Source organism: Ascaphus truei, chromosome 8, assembly GCF_040206685.1.
Source record: "Ascaphus truei isolate aAscTru1 chromosome 8, aAscTru1.hap1, whole genome shotgun sequence".
Lineage (NCBI taxonomy): Eukaryota > Metazoa > Chordata > Amphibia > Anura > Ascaphidae > Ascaphus > Ascaphus truei.
Genome location: NC_134490.1, coordinates 22343991 through 22365200, shown reverse-complemented (window position 1 = coordinate 22365200; position 21210 = coordinate 22343991). Strand labels below are relative to the sequence as shown.

Below are 21210 nucleotides of genomic sequence, written 5' to 3'. Positions count from 1 at the left end.
ATCGTTTGATGAAATTGCTGCTGGCATGGTAACATATTTTTTTGTGTAAAGCAAAGTTTTGTCTCTGTAATATGTTTTGATTAACGCTTTCCCCAATTGTATTAGCAAAATAAATTGCTTAGCAGGATTGGAAACACTGGTTTCAGATGCAGTTCCATTCGGTGTGTGTTGCTGAAGCACAGACCCTTGTTGAGGACCGCTTTGGTTTCCCAAGCTAGGTCTTGCAAATCTCCCTGAATATATCATTCGAGGCGACCAGTCATGCATATGGTCTCTCTGTTCTCTCTCATAAACTAGCCCTAATTGGAAATAGATCTTTCACAATTCCTATACTGCGGTTTGAATCAAGATAATGGATTGCCTCCTTTTCACCCCTTGACCTTCTCAAATCTGCTTTAAAATCAAAGAACTTTTCTACTGTGAGTATTAATTGTATTATTGATCATATCCCTTAATCTCTGATTTTTGGAACATATTTGCAGGAATGGCTGCTGGAATCTTTTATTGGGTTTTTTTTATATAAAATATTTTACCAGGAAGTAATACAATGAGTTACTTCTCAATTTCAAGTATGTCTATTCTGAACTTGTACGAAAAAGGGGTATGATCTGTACATTTTTGGATGTGCTTTTACATCGCTTTTTTTTTTAAAGTAAGATAACAGCAAATAAGTATATTTAAAACTAGATTATAAACTCTTTTGGGCAGGGTCTCCCTTTGCCTTACGATATTATCTACTTGCTGCCTTTATCCTCGTTTATTGTTTGTTTGTACTGTATTTTCTATGTATTGTAATTTTAAAACATGCTGCTAACTCTGGTGCTTTATAAATAAAATGATCCATACTGTACATTTATAACTAATGAGTGTAGTAGCAGAAATAATAATAGTAATTGTATATATGTAGTCAAATAAATTGTATATAAATCACTTTACTGATCCTGGAATGCCATCGAACTCCCTTATATACAGATGTAACCGGCATTGAAAATCAACCACCCCAGTGTACATCTGCGCTGCCCAAAAGGCGGACAGACTTTGGTGCAGCCAAAGGGTGTGAGCCGTTTTGCTGCCGTTTGGCTGCTGTTTGGTGATGTTAAAGCTGCTCTATTTCAATCGGAAAATCACAAGCCCGTTATCCCCTGTACCCAATTTTCCAACTCTATCTGTCCATGAAATGTCTGTGAACTGACTGTTTAACCCTGTTTTTTTTTTATTGTAACCATGTATTTTTATAACTCTGTGCCCAGGACATACTTGAAAACGAGAGGTAACTCTCAATGTATTACATCCTGGTAACACATTTGTATAAATAAATAAATTATTGCAGTTTCTGGCGCGCGTCAGCGGGTGCAACAATGGAAAAGCAATGGAGTCTGTTGCTGCTGCTGGCGTATTGTGTGTCCCGCTGCAACGCGCCAGCATTAACGCCTGCTACATCTGTATGTCTTCAGGGAAGACGCACTCTCTTCTTCCCATCCCAGCTGCCATTGTAAGCTCCTCAAGGTGGGCGTTAACCCCCAACACGCTTTGCTTTTATGTCCGTAGCATTAACCCCTGTAACCACATTCCGTGCCCCTGTGCCGATATCCTTGCCTTTCATATTAGGAGTACATTGTGATCTAATTGCAGAATAAGGTAATACTGATGGGAAGAGCATAAGCAGCCTCTTCGCTAATGCTTAACTATCACATCTCGGCTATGCTAAATGCACTTAAACTAATGTACCAAATGCACTTACACATACTCCCATTGCTTTGGTTTGTCTCTTGGGGTCCCTTTCTTATATAGTTACCATTTGTTTGCATCTCTTACACACTGTAATGACTTAGTACTGTTGTACTTGGGATGCATGTACATTTATGTTGTAAAGCGATCTGTGTAGCGTTGTGTCCGAAGAACGTGGACAGCTAGGAACCTTTTGGACTTCCTCTCTCCCACTTAGGTTGCAGCTCTTAGCCGACCGCCTCGTGCAGAGATTTGTGAGTTCTGGGCTGATGCTGAAAGATTGGGACAGGGTAAAACTCCATGCCACGGTCATGAATACGCTCTTCCGAAGAGACCCTTTAGGCAAGTGTTCCTGTCACGCTGATCTTGATAGAGAATATAAGAAGTGATTGGAACCCATATGATTTTGCTCTGTGTTTGAGTTTGCCTACGTCTGGTTTTTCTTTTCTTTATTGTCCTGGTGTGCTCAAGGCATGAAAGTCAATTATACTAAGCACCCTGCAGCCGATCGACTTAAATAGACTGTAAGGTGCCAGCACCATTGCCTTTAAAAGAAAAAGGCTATGGGAAGGTGGGAAGCAGGGGGTCTCTGGAGCGGAGCTGCATTCATTTCTGCTCCGGTTACCCCCTGCTCCCCGAGATACTTATATCGGAAGGTGATGCCGGTATCTTTTGCATGTTTAAAGGTCCCACGTTACATGGGCCAATAGGAAGCCGCACGGGATAACGTTAAGGCTTCCCAGTGATGCGCAGAACCTTTAAAAAGGAGGTTCAAGCAGCACTTAAAAATTTTTTTTATAATAATAATGTTTTTGCTTTAATAAATGCAGCCTTTGATTACTTTTATTGAAAACTAATTACCAAAGCTGCCGATCAATTTGTTCACCCATGACCGATTAGCAAAGATTCGGCTTCTGAGGGTCCACATAATGTCCGCCTTTCAGTTTCAATCAATTAGTCTGTCAGTGTAACTCAGCAGCTACAATGTATTCTGATATTACTAAGGTAACATGATCTGTTGTTACAGTTTGCAGCAAATTATCACAAACAGGAAAGTGTTACAAAGATCTTGCACTGCTGGGGAGATGTGCTAAAACCTGGTACAGACATCAAAGGCTGCTCACTATACTAGAACTCATAAAAAATGACATTTAGAGTTTAATAATAATTTTAAAAAATGCAGTAAGTATTATCTAATACTACAGAACTGATTTATTTAAGAAAACACACATGTAGGATATTGCTTGCATTGCTCATAGACATTTGATGTGCCCAGCTGGGGATGCTACCGGCATCACTTTCAGATGTAAGTACCCAGGAAGCAGGGGATCCCCAGAGATAAAACATTATGGAGTTCTGGAGTCCTGTGTTTCCCACGTAGTAAACCCCCCCCCCCCAAAAAAAACAAGAGGTATACAGTAGTCACTTTAAAGCAGCAGTCCAAGCTGCTATTTTTTCCCCTTTAATATGTGCATCAATACAACCCACACAATGATAAATAATTAGCTAAGTTGCCAATCGATCCGTTCTCTTGTAATCGATCGGCGAAGATTTGGCTCGGGGTTCACTAAATGGTTGTCAGTGCAGCAAAGGGTCATGTGACCAGGCAGTCACTAGATACAATTGGTGCACTGCAAGAGAGAGGGCAGGACTCAAAAATGTGTGTGTCAGAGCCTTTGTCAGAAGAGGAAGGGGATGTGACTTTGTAAATGGTTGCTATAGAAACATAAAGGCTTTTTGTCATTCTCTCTCCCCCGAATGCACAGGACAGCCACAAAACACACACACACACACCCACACACACCAGGACAGGGCAGAACACACAGTGACAAACATACACACACCAGGACAGAGCAGAACACACACAGTGACACACACACCAGGACACACACACACTCCTCCTCTCCCTCCTCTTTACCCCCACCTTCCCCTTTGTTTTGTATTTTACTAGTTACAGTCCAATGTTGGTCATTGTATACACTTGAAATCTAGAACAACCAAGCAGAGTCAGCATTAGGATATTGGGTTATTTGTCTTTTGTTTTGCCTCTTACAGCTGAAGAAAGAAGCAGCGTGTCTCCTGGAAAACCCGGCCTCAGAGAGAGAGAATCATTTGATGCTCGGAATGTACTGAAGGTCAGTGAAGATCAGCCTAATTTGTTGTACATAGTAGTACTTTTAGGGTTAATGTATGACCATGCTAATATAAAAATGGTAGGACTTGCACTCACCAGTTTGTGACATGGCAGCATGCACCTGTGCCCATATCTCTGGGCACATGTAATAACAAAATACCTGGTTGGATCAGCACCCAGTAATAGAAAAAAATAATAAAATGCACCCTCTGCACCAGGGGAGCGTAATCTTTTTCTCCTGCGCCCCCCTGCCAGCTGTCCCCCGCTCTGCGCACCCCCCCCCCCCCTTACCTTGGTTCCGGCGTTCTGGGTGTCATGACCCAGCGGCGTCAAATGACGTTGCCATGGCGACACATCTCCAGAAGCCGCGTGAACCAAGGTAAGTGAAGTTTAGAGAGGCCTTCGCAGCTTCCCCCGGCACTTAAATGAAGTGCCTTCAGAAAGCGCGAGGGGCCTCTGTAAATCTTGCGCCCCCCCAGTTTGTGCACCCCTGCTCTACACTAACCAGTAAAACTTACGTTAGAACCAGCCGACGCGGAGGTTCCAGCGGCGGATCGGCTGCAGGCAGAGGGTCCGTCTGCGGCCGAACAGCGTGGTCATTTTGTCGCGGCGAGATCGCCGCAACCAAATGTCCCATTTCGCTTCGTCTTGCGTAAGCCAAAAGGAACAAGTGAGTGTATTGTTTTTTTCTATTACCGAGTGCTGAACCAACCAGGTATTTTGAAAATACTTATACTGTAGACAAAAGAAAGATTATCAATACTTCATAACGGTGTATACCTGTATAGCACTGACATGTTAAGCTGTACAATGAATCAGTGTCGGACTGGTGTATGAGGGTGCCGGGGGGGGAGGGGAGGGTGATAAATTGTAGGGGCCCAATTTAGGGCCATACCGTACATAAAAGTTATAATTGTGTATGCACTCATGCATATACAGTATACTGTATGCATTCTGCATTCACGTGTGTATACATGCATACACTTATGTGTACATATACATGTACTGATAGATGCAGAGCAAACTGATTCAGATAGACAGAGCAGACCGGCTCTCATACATCCGCACTGGGTCTACCCAAGGTTGTGGGAAGGTACCGGTCATTTGTGAGACTTTGCCAGTATGGATCTTGAGGGCCCATATGATGCCGGGGGCCCACCAGGAATTTCCAGAGGCCCTCAGTATGTCAGTCCGAGCCTTCAATGCAATAAAGGCACTTTCATATCTATCTACAACTAAAAATGTACACTCTTAATTCTGTGCCCGAGACACACAGATAAAATCATATCGCAAAGCATTGATACCAGAGGTATCCCTCCTCCATTCTATTTCTACCTGTATGAAACAGTTTATACTGCTCAACCCCCTTATAATGCTACGCTTGGGGTCCAAAGAATTACATCGCATTATAAACGGATCGCATTATAAATAATGTACAATTGTATGCATTGTACAATAAAGTATTTAAGACACCAATAATCGTGTTGTAAAGTATTCATAAATACGAAAATTGGGAGCCACGCTTGCATCGCGTTATAAGCGGATTCGCATTGTAACGGATCGCGCTATAACGGGGTTGAGCTGCACTTTACATAAATATGAATATTATTCATTACCTTTGACAATAAAAAAACTAAATAATATACTGAATTATTAACATACACATATATTGCCTTCATTGATGTCATGTATGATTATTCTTAATGTTGTATATCTGTCGCTGTATACAGCGCTTTACAAAATGATATCATTTAAACAGTGTTGTACACGGTCAATACACAGGTAAGTGCTACATTCCCATGCCACTTACCTGTGCAAGTTCTGTGTTTTGCATTTTACTAGTTAGTCCAATGTTGGTCGTTGTATACTTTTACATCTAGAACATGCATTAGGATATTTGGTTATTTGTCCATTTGTTTGAAATGACATAGAAATCCCATAGAAAGCAATTAGATTATTTTCCTTTGATAAATTTGATACATTTCTCTTGCACTCCTTTTGCCCCAGTTTTGGCACTGAGAGACTTCAGTAAATAATCCCACAGGGCCACATTTGCTTAGCAGTGCTTACTTAGCCTTAAGGCATTTACCTTGCAGTAATTGGCAAGGTTACATAGTTACACCGTAGATGTAGTTGAAAAAAGACATATGTCTCCATCAAGTTGAACCTATGTTAAATTTAGACGACAGATACATATCTTATATTTATATTTACAGTATTTTGATCCAGAGGAAGGCAAATAAAATAAAAATAAACAGTGAAACATTATCCAATGATCTCTCATAAGGGGAAAAATAAATTCCTCCCTGACTTCAATATTTGCAATCCGATTTCTCTGTGGATCAACATCCTCCCCATGTTTACTTATTTGCTATATCCCTGTATACCTTCCATTTCTAAAAAGATGTCCAACCTTTTTTTTGAAGATATCTATTGTATCTGCCACCATAGTCTCCATGGATAATGAATTCCACATTTTAACTGCCCTTACTGTAAAGAACCCTTTCCTTTGTTGCTGGTGAAATCTCCTTTCCTCCAACCTTAAGGGGTGACCCTGTTCCACTTGTACTGCCCTTAGGATGAATAGTTATTTTGAAAGCTCCTTGTATTGACACCAAATTTATTTGTATATAGTTATCATATCGCCTGTTAGACACCTCTTTTCTAATGTAAACACATCTAATTTAGTTAGCCTCTCCACATAAATCAGATTTTCCATCCCCTTTATTAATTTGGTGGCTCTTTTCTGCACTCTGTCTAGTTCCATAATGTCTCTTTTATGGAGTGGTGTCCAAAACTGGAGTGGTACTCCATATTCAAGGTGTGGTTTTGCTAATGCTTTATACAGTGGTATAATTTTGCTTACTTCCCTTTCATCCATACACCGTTTCATTGTAAGATAAGATCTTATTTACCTTTGCAGCTACTGCCTGACATTGGGCACTATTGCGAAGCCTGCTGGCTACAAGCACTCCTAATGCTTGTAGACAGCAGGCTCTATTGCATGAAGAGTAAAATGTGGTCCTCATACAAAGGAAAGATTGCATGCATGTTTCCAATGAGCAGTTTTATAGGGTAAAGCAGAGTTAATTTCCTATGTGACCAAATAATTATTATGTCGACAATGTCCATTCACCTGCCAAATATGATAATGCTTTTGTGACAGACGCCTGAAGCATCTGCCAATATATTCCACGCAGATCATTAGCAACCTGGACTAATTCTGGCCAATTGGAAAGTTTTACTCCGATTTTGGATTGTATCCCATTGTCTATCCGACAAGCAGTATATGCCTTTAAAATCGGATGTCTTAAAATCTATGTATAGTTGATTTGCAATAGTGAGATAAATAGGTTTTATTTATTAATTAATAATAATTATTTCAGTTTATTACCCATGTTCATTGCAAAGTATGTGGTAGAACAATACAGGTACAAAAAAAATCAATCTTGCTCCAATTTTTACATGGTGAGCAACAGGAAGATTAAAAAAAACCTGTCCCGGGTGGTCTTGATCCCAGGGCTAGTGTCTTTGCATGTAAATGTACTCCTCCCACGTACCACTAATACATTTTTGGCTCCTAAAATATATACTTTTTAATTGCTATATCATGGGGAAACCACTTTCCCACATTTTGTTTGCCCTGTGGCACAAAGTTGTTAATGAGATACCTCTTTAAATAATGATTGCGGGCATACTGTAAATTGTAGTTATGAATGTGCCAGTAAATGACCATCTCTTGTTCTAACAGCCACTTATTTGTTACTGTTAACCCCACAGATAATCCAGTGCTCTCAATATTTCTTTCAATTCCTTATTTTAAGCTCCGTGTTGTATCCACCTGCTTATTGGATTTTCAATGCACTCTTCATTGGAAATCTCATTACACTACATTGGGGGATACGCTACGAAGGTTTAGCGTCTGCCAGGACTATTGTCATTACTCAAATCTTTATTGCAATATTGCCAAGCTAACTCAATGCCCTCTCTAGACATATTGAGGCGAGGTATAAAACTATCACTCCATGAAAAGGTCTTGAAGACATGGGATTATGTCTTGTACAGTGGAGCTTTTATTATAAGGATCACCTTTTAGAGGATACCCATGTCTAAAAAATCACTTCTTTTTGTTTCCTTTGGAAAAGAAAAAAGCGGTCGAAAAATTTGCACCAATTTCATTATTGCCATCATTATCTATGTTCTTGACAAACATGTCTCCCAAAACGTTGATCCTTGTTATCGCAGACCGGTAATACCTTAGAATTTGTGCATTTCTGAGATGAATTGCTTTGGAGTGTTTTTTGATGATCTTGTCCCATCTGCAGTCTTTTCAGAGCAATTTAATCATACTGTACAGCAGGTTATGATTGACATGTACCTAGCCAAGTTCCAATGCTTAAGCACAGTGACCATGACCTGTAATACATTGCTGTGCTGTCTCTCACATAGCATTCCTTTGATGCCAGACTTTGCTGAAATCTTTACTGCTGTTTAACCCTTTCCACAGTAGACAAACCTGCAAATCACTGCATTATATCACTCTGCAGCCCTGCTCAGCAATGAAAGAACCGTGACTTGCAGCAGGAGTGTCCAACTCCAGTCCTCAAGGGCCACCAACAGGTCTGGTTTTCTGGATATCCCTGCTTCAGCACTGGTGGCTTAATCGAGCCACTGATTGAGCTACCTGTTCTGAAGCAAAGATATCCTGACTGTTGGTGGCCTTTTAAAGACTGGAGTTGGCCACCCCTAACTTACAGCGTAGCAGGCAGGAAAGTGTACTCGTTTATCAGATCTAGGTTTGGTTTTACGAAATAACACCGTTTTTGCCTTTCCTTTTATCATGGTCAAGAAAATATGTTGTGCACGATAAAGTTTCAAATGCAGCATATAAGCAGCCGCAACAGAAAACCGCGCCACGAGGAAAATCTTCACATTTTCAGTTTGTTTTTACAGCCCATGTGTAAAGCTTCCTAATCTTCTGATTACTTTTTTTTTTTTTTTTTTTACAATTTTTGATACATCTCATTACAATATTGCAGGGACTATCTCCTCCCCTAACTGGCACCAGTGGAGCAGAGCACCGTGGTACATTGATGCAAAGGGGCATAGAAACAAAGAGATGCAATTTGCACATGTGCTGTGACAGTTGATAGGTACCTACCAAATGTCTCTTTACTTTTGTAATTCCTTTCTATAGACCAGTGTTTCCCAACCGGGGTTCCGCAGCACCTGGGGTTCCGCGAGAGGATCAAAAGGGTGCAGCGGGATTACCCCAGTCGCCCAGAGCAGGGCAGTTCCTCTCTCCTCATTGGCTGCTGCTAGATAATGCAGCCAATCAGGAGGAGGGGTCAGGAGCCTGTGGGGTGTGGCCGAGCAGAGGAGGAGGAAGCAGCATGGGCAGTAGAGAGTGGCGGTTGTGTATGTTTTTGTATGTGTTTTCTGTGACTTTCTGCCTGTCTGATTCCTGTGACTCCCCTGCCCTCTCTGACTCCCTACTCCATCTGACTCCTGTGACTCCCCTGCCCCATCTGATTCACTTACTCTCTGCCTCCCTGCCCCCTCTCATTCTCTGACTCCCTGCCCCCTCTCATTCTCTGCCTCCCTGCCCCATCTGATTCACTTACTCTCTGCCTCCCTGCCCCCTCTTATTCTCTGACTCTCATTGCCCCATCTCATTCTCTGACTCCCTGCCCCATCTGATTCACTTACTCTCTGCCTCCCTGCCCCCTCTCATTCTCTGACTCCCTGCCCCATCTCATTCTCTGACTCGCTGCCCCATCTGATTCACTTACTCTCTGCCTCCCTGCCCCCTCTCATTCTCTGACTCCCTGCCCCATCTCATTCTCTGACTCCCTGCCCCATCTGATTCACTTACTCTCTGCCTCCCTGCCCCCTCTCATTCTCTGACTCCCTGCCCCATCTCATTCTCTGACTCCCTGCCCCATCTGATTCACTTACTCTCTGCCTCCCTGCCCCCTCTCATTCTCTGACTCCCTGCCCCATCTGACTCCCTGCCCCATCTGATTCCCTGCCCCCTCCGATTCCATGCCCCCACCGACTCTGTGCCCCCTTGGACTCCTCTGACTCCCCTGCTCCCTCTGACTCCCCTGTCCCCTCTGACTCTGTCCCATCTGAATCCTGTGACTCTCTGCCCTGTCTGACTATCTGGCTCTGTCCTGTGTTTTCTGTGACCCTGTCTTGTTATGGTGGTGCCTCAGCAACTGAGCACTGTGGTTAGGGGTGCCCTGAGAGAAAAAGGTTACAAACCGCTGCTATACTGATATAGGTTTTAATCCTTGTCCAGAGAGGACCTGATGATGATGATCCCTACCAGGAAATATGTGCACAATCATCACAACAATTTTTTTCACGTGAATAAATAGCCCAACCGGCAAAATTCACCAAAAATTAATTAAAAAGCTGAAATTACGCACAGATATTTCAAATTTTGCTTGTATTTTTAATTTTGCTGTAATTTTGTGAATCTTTGAGTAATTCAGAAGCTGTGAATATTTTATAAAAGGAACATGAAATCAACATTTACGAAGCAACGTTCAACACATTAGCGCATCTCTACCTTCAAGAGTTAAAACGTTCCCCTTCTCCTATGGCCCCCGAATAAATGAAAATTGTATTGACTTCTTTTTTTTTTTTGTTGCTATACACAGAGCCTCACAAAATTGGATGCTACTCTTCAGAAAGTGGAGGTATTACTCTCGTGGGCATTGATTCAGATATCAACATTTTTACTAGCTTTGTTTCTTCTTTTGTGTGCTGCGGGTACCTGCTATTTTCTGCCACTTCCAGTTTGTATAATTTCCTCAGGAAATGTGTCTTTGGGGATCTAGTGTAGTAACTTGCTACGCCGCTGGGGAATTTCTTGGTTCTGAGCTGCAAGCTTGGTTTGCATGAACAGAAATAATGTTTGGAGCGTTGAACTGACAAAATTTAGTGGCGAGTGAGCCTGCAGTGTTCCAAACAATATGCCACCCAAGATTTAATACTCTTAAGTGGAATATATATCACGGATTGCAAATGGGTATTATAACGTTGAGGTAATGCTAGGAGAATTAGTTTCATGTTGTGTTTTGCTTTAATGGAGGTGATCCCATGATGTAGGCAGGGGGTTGCAAATTGGGGGGCCGGGGGGAGGGGGTGGACGCTTAACGAGGCCACGATCTCTTCCCCACAACAAAATGCCTGGGAAGTACGCAAGGCCTCGGTATGTCACTTACCTCTTCTCCGGCGGCTTCTGGCGACATGTCGCCATGTCAACGCAGGGTCAAATGGAAACGTGACATCACATGACATTGTGATGTCAAATGACGCTGCCGATGCCGGAAAAAAGATAAGGGAGGGGGGGGCAGCACGAACAGGGGGGGAGAGCAGGTAGAGGGGCGCAAACAAAAACGTTTGTGCGCCCCTGATATAAGGGGTCATTCCAGTGACAGGAGGCATTTGTGCCATTAACACGGACGTTCCTGTGTTGTCAGGGAATCTTCCCCCCTGGCCTCCTGGAACTTAGTTTTATTTGTATGCGCAGCAGGAGTGGGACGGGAGCCAGAAAAGAGAATGGGCTCACCTCCCAAATAATGTGAAACCCTGTGCTGAAGGTATTGATGCCACAAAAAAATCATAGTAACTCACTACTATGTTTTTTAACCCCATGAGTGTTGAATGAGGTAACAATTACCTAAAAGTCATGCAGTGAGGCTGCATAACATAACCGTTACATCATTGGGGGTAGATGTCTATTAACCAGCACCTCCTAAAGTATTGAAAAGTTGCAGGGGAACGAGGAACGCCTCCTTTTGAATCTTAATGGGCAATCCCACCTGGGATTTATTTTTGTATGGATTTTTTTTTTTTTTTTAACAGACTTGAAATCGGGGTCACCCGGGACTGAACCTCGCTATTTTCAGTGCTGGGGACTTTTGGTTACCGATATAATTACCGCGGTAGTTGCCTGAAAAAGGAAGATGGTACCAATAAAAATGACGAGTACTTGCTGTGTTCCATATAAATGATGTATGGAAAATTATTGCTACAAAAAAACTCATTTGCATTACATTTTTTTGACAAAAGTTGCTTGTTTAACACGATTTGTCTCGGTGTTATTAAGGAAAGAGAGATTACTATTGGTGCGGACGCTCTCTCCCTCCCATTTTACATGTGGATATAGATCTACAGATGTAGCCGCTGTTATTGACGTCAATGACAGATCCACTGACTGAGCCACTTGTGCTGAAGCATAGATATCCTTAAAACCTAACCTGTTAGTGGCCCTTGAGGACTGGAGTTGGCATCACCGACCTAGACGTTCTCCATACCGGTTTCAACACACAGACACCCACATCATAGAAGAAGCAGATAGTAAAGAACTGCTTTACAGCATATTACGTATGCTCCATTGTTCCCATTCATGTCTCTAGCAGATCAAACATGATATCCCCTTATTTACAAAGTGATGAGTATGAGCTGTATAAAAAAAAAAAATATATAAATTATTTAAAAATAAAGTTTTTTAGTAGTTCAGCTATCTTTGGGTAAATATAATCGCTATAAAACGAATGAAGAAATATCGGGCAGAGATGGATCAGTAGTTTTGAAAATCAACCCATTTTGGTTTGGCTGACAGAATTTTGCCTTGGGTTACTGTAACAATTAATTGTCAGTGCCTGCTTATCACTGCAAACACCATGACATAATCTGTTCCGAACTAAATAAAGCCTATAGCTGGAAGCTACGAGATTCCATATTGTTATAAGAAGTTACTGATGCCGTTTCCCCAAAGACACATTTCCCAAGGAAATGAACTAATTGGAAGTCTACCTTTGTACTCTTCTCATATACAAGTGCTTTTCAAATGGCACTAATGGTAAAAGATTCTGCATTCCAAACATGCATTTTTAATGTGTATTTTTTTTTTAATACCCAATTAGTCTGTTTAATTACAGAAAACAGACACAATAAGCTACAACTTTGAAGCCAGAAGCGAAACAAAGCAAATTGCTCCACAAGTCCCCATTCAAGATGAAATTATCTAATGAAACTAAACAAATGCAAAGGGTCTCAAATGCACACAGGAATCTTAATGAGAAGATCACTTTAACATCCACACATTTAAAGCCGATAACAGACGTATTGCTAAGGAAGCCAGGTGTAAGAAATGTGATATGAATAAAATTGGATTTATATCTAGTTTTATATTTTTATTGCAGAAGTCGTTGCACAGTAATTCAATTCTCCACTGCGGTTTGCCCTAATTAACTCTGGACGGCATTAAAAAACAGTCTAAAATCAACCGTACTGTAGGTAAATGGCTCTAATTTTGCTGTTTGCATAATAAGTGGCATCAGCACTCCGGCTATAAAAGACCCAGCATTTTAGGGCAGTACAGATGGGCTTGAGAACCAGTTCAATTGTAAAAAGTTACTGCAGATGCTAATTTAAATTTTTTTTATGGAAGAGGAATTTCTTTCTGAGCCAAAAGTGATGTTTCTTATATTAGCTTAATTTGTAGTCAAGGAGCAACGTGTAGCTCTAAATCTAAACAGTGCATCAGTGTGTTTGGGTTAGTTCAGGATTTTGCTATGTTGCTTTCAGTGCCTCTGCAAACACAACCAGGACATTATGTCTGCTGTTCATGTTTGTGGATTGTACAAGTGGCAGTTGTATTTGGAAGACAACATAGAAATAGAAGCACAGAAAAAAAATTACAGGGAGTTAGGAATCATTGACTAACCCAGGAGTAGCCAACTAGAACTAGTCAGATTTTAAGGATATCCCTGCTTCAGCACAGGTGGCTCAGTCAATGACTGATTGAGCCACCTGTGCTGAAGCAGGGATATCCTTAAAACCTGGCCTTTTGGTGGCCCTGGACTTAACCCATTCTACCAATTTCCCTGGCTTACAACTTATTATAGATCCCTAAACTCTTCTCAGTAACTGCCCTTAATTTACAGCTTCTTAAGAACAAAGTGGAAACAAAATTGATCTAGTCACTAGCATGGGATATGTGACGTGTATGCGGTGCCTAAGGGGTAACAATTTAGGAGCACTATATGGGCTATGTGTGAAATAAATAAAAAACAAAAGTGTCCTGATAAATGCAGTGAATAAAATAAAGTGTAAGAAAAAATAATAATATAAACTCCACATGCGTAATTCTGCAGCAAAAGTTATCCGCAGCTTTCTCCTGGGGGAAGAAATCTCTCTGTGACTGCTGCTTTTACACGTGTGTGTGCTTGGACCTGCTGATTAAAGAGGGGTGGGTGAGTTTAAGCTAGGCAGGGGACCACATACCGCCCAACTATTTATAATTGGACATACACAATTTTAGCAAGCTCAAGACCCCGACCCCCCTCAGAATTATGTGTTTATATGTTTAATTGTGCTAACTGGAGAGCTACTGGGAAAGTGATTATTCTATTAGATTGAAGCTCTTTGGAGCAGGGACTCCTTTTCCTAAATGTTACTTTTATGTCTGAAGCACTTCTTCCCATTATGTGTTATTTGTATTATTTGTTATATATATGATGGTTACTTGTATTACTGCTGTGATGCGCTATGTACATCAGTGGCGCTATATAACTAAAGATATACATACGTACATATATCCGAAGCTGCCGATCAGCCTTTCTAATATAACGCGCCCAATTTAAATGTAGTTCGTTTCTATGTATTACCAATGTGGGCTATTTAAGTAAGTACGGGTTCTGCAAACCTGGCCTATTTGTACTGTATTTAGTAAAGGTTTGAAAAACTAACACTCGCGCGGTCTTGGTGATCAAGATTGTTTATTTAGTTATCCATGTTTGTCCAAATCGTGGACCTTTTTTAAGAAATGTATGCAGTTCTGGCATTAGTATGACGCTATTATTGCAGACAATTAATGCAGAACAAATCATTCAAATTAATTTCTGACCTAACAAAGAATCCTGGATCACATGAATAATTATTATTTTGTAAACACTTCTACTGTAATGTCAAAGTTAGATCATTAAGTATAACAAACCTTCACCCTCCACAAGTTAGTCTTTTTTTTAATACGATATTATTAGGCTTTATCAGAGTCCGTTCTGTAATTTCAGATGTTTGATTTATAGTACCCAATCATGGCATACTTCAGCACTTAAAGAAAGCGCTCTGTGTAGTGCGAAACGCGTTGGTAGGGCAATGCCTTGCTATTTTTTTTTATCATGACCAATAAATAATCGTTTTATGGAAAACGCACTTTCCTTCTAATTATCTCTTTTTGGATATCCCTGGTTGTGCTCTGTTACTTCCTTCTCATTTTGTATCCTTAAAGAAATGCAGTTGACGAATTCCAGGATTGTTCTACTTAGAACACAGTTCGTTCGTTACATCTACACTTTAGAATGTAGAGATCTAAAGACCGTTGGAGAGACAGAGTATCATTATTACAGGCTGTTATTCTGTAGACTCAGGCTGTGGGGTATGCAATCCTTGCAATATATGTATCCAAATTTAAATGTTATTGCTTTATCTCTCCAACTGCCCCACTTTTCATCCCTTACATATCACCACCTAGTTGGTCTCTCGTACACCAGCCAAATACCTGGCACAGTTGAGACAGTAGTCTACACGGTATACAGTGCTAGCGAATAGGCTTGTTCAAGTGTTCTTACAGGATCCCCCTCCTCCATGAACATCATAGGTACTGTAACTGTATACCCCTGCCTACAGTACTTCTCAAGCCCATATCAGATGTATTGGCCAATACAGGTTATTTAGCTGAAAATGTGTTATTTTTCTGACTTCATTATGATAATGTATTTCCACCTAATGGAAGCCAGTGGGAAATGAAAAGATCTGGTGTTTGCTCCCCCTTATCGGAGCTCTCACAGAAGGCCAACAGGAGAATCCTTTGTCAAAGTAGGAATTTATCAACTGGTTTTTGGAGGATGTGAAGGATTATTTGGGTCAGGCAGCAGGGAGATGCAGCCATGAACTGCTGCTTTTAATTTCTAAAGGTAGATAAACTTTCAGGAAGATTTTGGTGCAGAAGCAAACATTTCCCAAGGTTATTGCAGCAGTAAAAGAAAATGTATACAGTATGTCAATAATTCAGAAGGCAGACAGAACAAACAGAATCATCCAACATACCATTTGCTTTGTCTCATTTGCACTAGTTTATAAGGGGAAATATGCATTTACAGCCTTTGTTACGATTATGCAAACAGGTGCTTTTGGGCTGTTCATCTGAGAAAGCTATGTGCACACAACCCGCATCCATCCATCTCATGAATACGCTGAATATCGAGGAAGGTTTTTTCAACGTGTGGGGGTAGTAGCTATTACCAAAGATAAAGGCAAATTACTGTTGTATTTACCCTATCACTGTAGAAAACACTTTCCTTTATTATTATTATTTTTTCTTTCACAGTTTTTCATGATTATGTATCGTATAAAAAGATAACTCCCAATTCTCAAATGACTGCATGGTGGAAATGGCCTCTTACTTACTGTTATCCACATGATGCTGCTGCTTTCTGAAATAAAACAAAAATCGCTGTTGCAGATTTTCGGTGGACTTGGGATTGCTATATAAGTTGTTGTATTGTGATATTCACCAAGCTCCGAAGCTGGGTATAGCTGCGGGTTTCCGTGTTGACTACCGTTGCCCGGAATTGCAGTTAACTTCTTCACTGCCTGAGGTTCGACTGACCGCCATCGCCACTGTCCCTCATGCACAGGGATGGCCAATTCCAGTCCCCAAGGGCCACCAGCAGGTCAGCTATCAGGGTACAGGTCAGGATATCCCTGCTTCAGCACAGGTGGCTCAATCAGTGGAAGACTGAGCCACTGATTGTGCCACCTGTGCTGAAGCAGGGATATCCTTAAGAGCTGACCTGTTGGTAGCCCTAGAGGACTGGATTTGGCCATCCCTGCGCTAGCACTTCCTGATCCGTTCCGGCCATCAGGCCGGATGTGACAGGGATGTGTTGAGTCCCCCTCCGTCAGTCGGGTATATGATCGGCGGTTCCCCACCCCTAAAAAATTAGCAAAGCGCGAGGTCCCCTGCGGTGGCACTTTTATTGACGTATACTGTATGTCATTAAGGCACTAAAGCGGTTAACACGGGAACCCATATCGGAAGTTTGGTTTTTATGAACGCCATCGCTGACAGATGCATTAATTTATAATGCGTTGCAGGCCTCTTTGGCAGCAAAGATTATATATATTTTTTCACTTTATCAAACAGATCTGAGCACTTTAGGGAACAAGAAAGATGGAAGATAGCGGGTGTTTATTTAAAAAAATATTTTATACTTCAATTAAAAGTAAATGCAAAAGGTACATGTAGAGAGGCTGCTTCTATTATTTATAATGAAGCTGTGTGTGCGTGTGTGTGTATATTTATATAGCGCTTCACGGCAGTAATACACGTGACATGATAATATAACACATAATGGGAACAAGCGCTTGAGACATAAAAGTAACACGGAAAGGGAGTCCTTGAGCTTACAATCTAAGTGGTAAGTAGGGACTTACAGAAACAGTAGGAGGGTGTTCTGATAAGGGCATCTGCAAAGGGGTCTTAAAGGTGGAGAGAGAGGGTGCAAGTGAGCTATTGAGGGGGAAGGGCATTCCAGAGGAGTGGGGAAGTGAGTGAGCGGTTTTATGCAGGAGAGGCTTTAGATACAAAAGGGTAGAGAGAAGACATCCTCGAGCAGAGCACAAGAGTCAGGAACGTGTATAGCGTGAAATTAGGGATGGGCAGGAGAGAGTATAGCAGCATTTAGGATAGATTGTAGGGGTAACAGGTGAGAGGCAGGAAGGCTGAACATTATAAGGTTACAATTGTGGAAATGGGAGAGAGTGAGGGACTACGTTAGAGTTTTAGCAGTAGAGCGACAGAGGAAGGGCGTATCTTTGCAATGTTACAGAGGAAAAAAACGGCACATTTTAGCTACATTGTGAATGTGAGAGAATGTGAGGGAGAAGTCAAATGTGACACCCTAGGCAGCGTGCTTGTAATACTGGGTGTATGATAGTACAGCCAACTGTAATGTAGAATGGGACAGTAGGGCCAGGCTTGAGCGGAAGAATGAATAGCTTCCATCTTTACATAGTTACATAGTAGATGATGTTGAAAAATTAAATGCGTCCATCAAGTTCACAACCTATGCTAAATTTAGACGACAGATACTTTATCCTATAGCCGTACTTTCAGTATATTGATCCAGAGGATGGCAAACAAAAAACCCCAGTGAAATATCATCCAGTGATATCTCATAAGTGGAAAAATACATTCCTTCCTGACTCCAAGAATTGGCAATCAATCAATTACTCCTTGAATCAACACCTTACCATGTTTACTTATTTGGTATATACCTGTATACCTTTCCTTTGACATGTTAAGTTTGAGTCGACAAATGTCCGTGCAGGATGATATAGTAGATAGACATTCAGAGACTTTGGTCTGTACAGGAGGTGTAAAGTCAGGTGTTGGAAAGTAAATGTGTGTGTCATAAACGTGATATTTGAACCCAAGAAATGCGATAAGGTCACCTACAGAGAGTTTGTAAAGAGAAAAGAGAAGAGGTTCCAGGACAGGCCCCTGGGGTACACCCACAGAGAGATCAATAGAGGAGGTGTTGGCAAATGAGACACTGAAAGTACGATGGGACAGGTAAGAGGAAATCCAGGATAGAGCTCTGTTACGGATACCAGGAGTATGGAGGATGTGAAGGAGAAGTGGGTGGTCCACAGTATCAAAGGCTGCAGAGAGCTTGATGATACAGGAGAGAATAGGAGGTTAGAAAATGGAGCAAGTAAGAGAACACAAGGCATTCAAGGAGGATAGAGGCAAAAGGCAGTAAGGAGACAGGGAGATAATGAGAGAAACAGGTAGGGTCAAGCTTGCTGTCTTTGAGTAATGGTATAACTGTTGCATGCTTGAAGGAGGAGGGAAAGGTACCAGAGCAGAGGGAGGAGTTGAAAAATATGTATGAGTGTAGGGATTAGAGTAGGAGCAAGAGGGTTGAGGAGATGGGGTCAAGAGAGCTAGTGGTAGAGGGAGAAGTGAAGATCAGCAGTGACACGTCCTCCTCTGTGACAGAGGAAAAGGAGTCAAAGAGGGCAGGAGGAGAGTTAGAAAGAGCTTGTGAGAATAATATCAGGGATATGAAATAAAAATTCTGCCTGGGTTTTTAGGACTCCTGCAAAGCCCTGTGTTACAGGTACAGCTGAACCCCGTTATAACGCGATGCTCGGGGTCCACATAATGAGACGGCATTATACGCCTCACGGATTATACGTGATTGTGAAATGGCCGCCGTGCGAGGACTTACCCGGCATCTGCAGCTCCCTGCTTCATCAGGCTGCGTCCACGTGCGCAGCGCACATTTCCAATGTTTTTTTAAAAAATAACATTCAATGCTTTATCGCTAACGGACACACAGACAGTGTGTCCTCAGTAAGTCCTCGCGCGGTGGCCATTTTGCTAAAAAAAAATTGGGAGCCACACTCAGACCACGTTATAAAACAAACTGTTTGAATGACCCCCTCTTTGAACAACAAGCAAATAAAATGAAATCAAATTTTTATGATCGTGGTTACAGTAAAACTTGTGTTAACAAGGCATACCAGAGAGCCAAAAATACTGACCGTGACAGTCTGCTATATGGGAATAAAACTACTAATCAACGAGACAAACAACCAATACGTATAATTGGGACGTATAGCAGACAATGGCACAGTATCCGTGACATTATCAATCGCCACTGGCACATCCTTATGGAGGATGGAGATCTCAAGGAGACTTTAAACAAGAGTGCGTCAATAACGTACAGAAGACCACAAAATTTATCAAATATTTTGGTCCATAGCCACTATGTGGCACCAGTGACGCACACATGATTACACTCCAAAACCATTGGCTCATATGCATGTGGATCCTGTAAAGCAAGCATGTCAAACTCAAAGGCTAACACGGGCCAAATAAACAAGGTTTAAGTTTAGGTGGGCCGCAAAAAAACAAAAACTTCAATTTTCATAGAAACGTAGGTTTATTTTGAAAAGTACAGTATAAAAAAAAGAACAAGAACAACGATAAAATTAATGTTTTCTTCCTGACACTTGGCATCTCTGACTCTCTCTGACTCTCTCCCTTTCTCTGACTCTCTCCCTCTCTCTGACTCTCTCCCTCTCTCTGACTCTCTCCCTCTCTCTGACTCTCTCCCTCTCTGTGACTCTCTCCCTCTCTGTGACTCTCTCCCTGTCTCTGACTCTCTCTGACTCCCTCTCTCTGACTCTCTCCCTCCCTCTGACTCTCTCCCTCTCTCTGACTCTCTCCCTCTCTCTGACTCTCTCCCTCTCTCTTTTTACTCTCCATGGACACTAATTTCCACATTGCCTCACTGGTGCCTGCAGCTGTTCCATGGTGATTTCCTGACGAAACCTCAATGTCACGATCCCTCGTGACGCTATGTTGTGACGTCGGGTGTCTATTGATAACACTGCTGTGCATGCGACCCTGGATAGCTGTCCTCTACTTTAAATATATATCCGCGGAACACACGCCAAATAGACTGGTTCCTGTATACCTCAAGGAGGATTTATCGTGCCCGCCTGTGTGGTGCCACCTACCGTGAAGAGACCAGCCGTTATCCAAAACCCATGTCTTGTAACATGAAATGTTTCAAAGAACTACTCTGATGTACGCAGAATACTTACCCTTTTTATCACCATTTTATTATACTAGATTTTACTTCACTATGAGCGTTGTGCACGGTTTTGTGTCTTCTTTTTCCTCATATATTCAGAAGCAAATTATATTTTATTGAATCATCATATATATATTTAAATCATTTCATAAACACAGCTACAAAAGAGATGAAAGCAAGGCAAAGTAAAGCAACAAACATTATTCAACTTTCAAAGCAAAGGACTTAAAAGTGGCTTGGCAGTGACAAATATTGAATTCCTTTTTCTTTTTCCATTTGAAAAGTCTTTCAATGAACAGCTGTTTAACCACAAACTTGTATTCTATTCAGAGATGAGACAGACAGATAGTGCTATTAGCTTTCGCCATCATTGAAGAGAGGTGAAAAATAAAACAGCCTGGCAAAGACTGCTTTTCTCAAATCAATGGGTCAAGATAGATTTCACCTCCAAGTACTTAGAGAATGTTACACAAATGATCCATTTCAACTTAATGATTCAATACACCTGCTAAAGTTCTGAAGAACAGACATTAGCTGGACTGGCACATATACGTACTTGACCTGGATGATGTGTATTGCATGAAATTCCATAGAAAGAGCCAGAAGTGAAAAACATTCAAATAATACATCCAAAAAGTAAGAGATGTCATCTCA

The 21210-nt window shown here is 41.5% G+C and overlaps 1 protein-coding gene across 1 annotated transcript in view; it reads left to right on the top strand.

Annotated features, from left to right (window-relative positions):
* Window positions 1-21210, top strand: part of ASCC1 (activating signal cointegrator 1 complex subunit 1) — a 159381-nt gene that overhangs the window by 73378 nt on the left and 64793 nt on the right. Inside the window, exons 8-9 of the mRNA XM_075610775.1 lie at window positions 1946-2070; window positions 3784-3863. Of these exons, the coding sequence (XP_075466890.1) occupies window positions 1946-2070; window positions 3784-3863 (205 nt within the window). The remainder of the gene's footprint in view (window positions 1-1945; window positions 2071-3783; window positions 3864-21210) is intronic.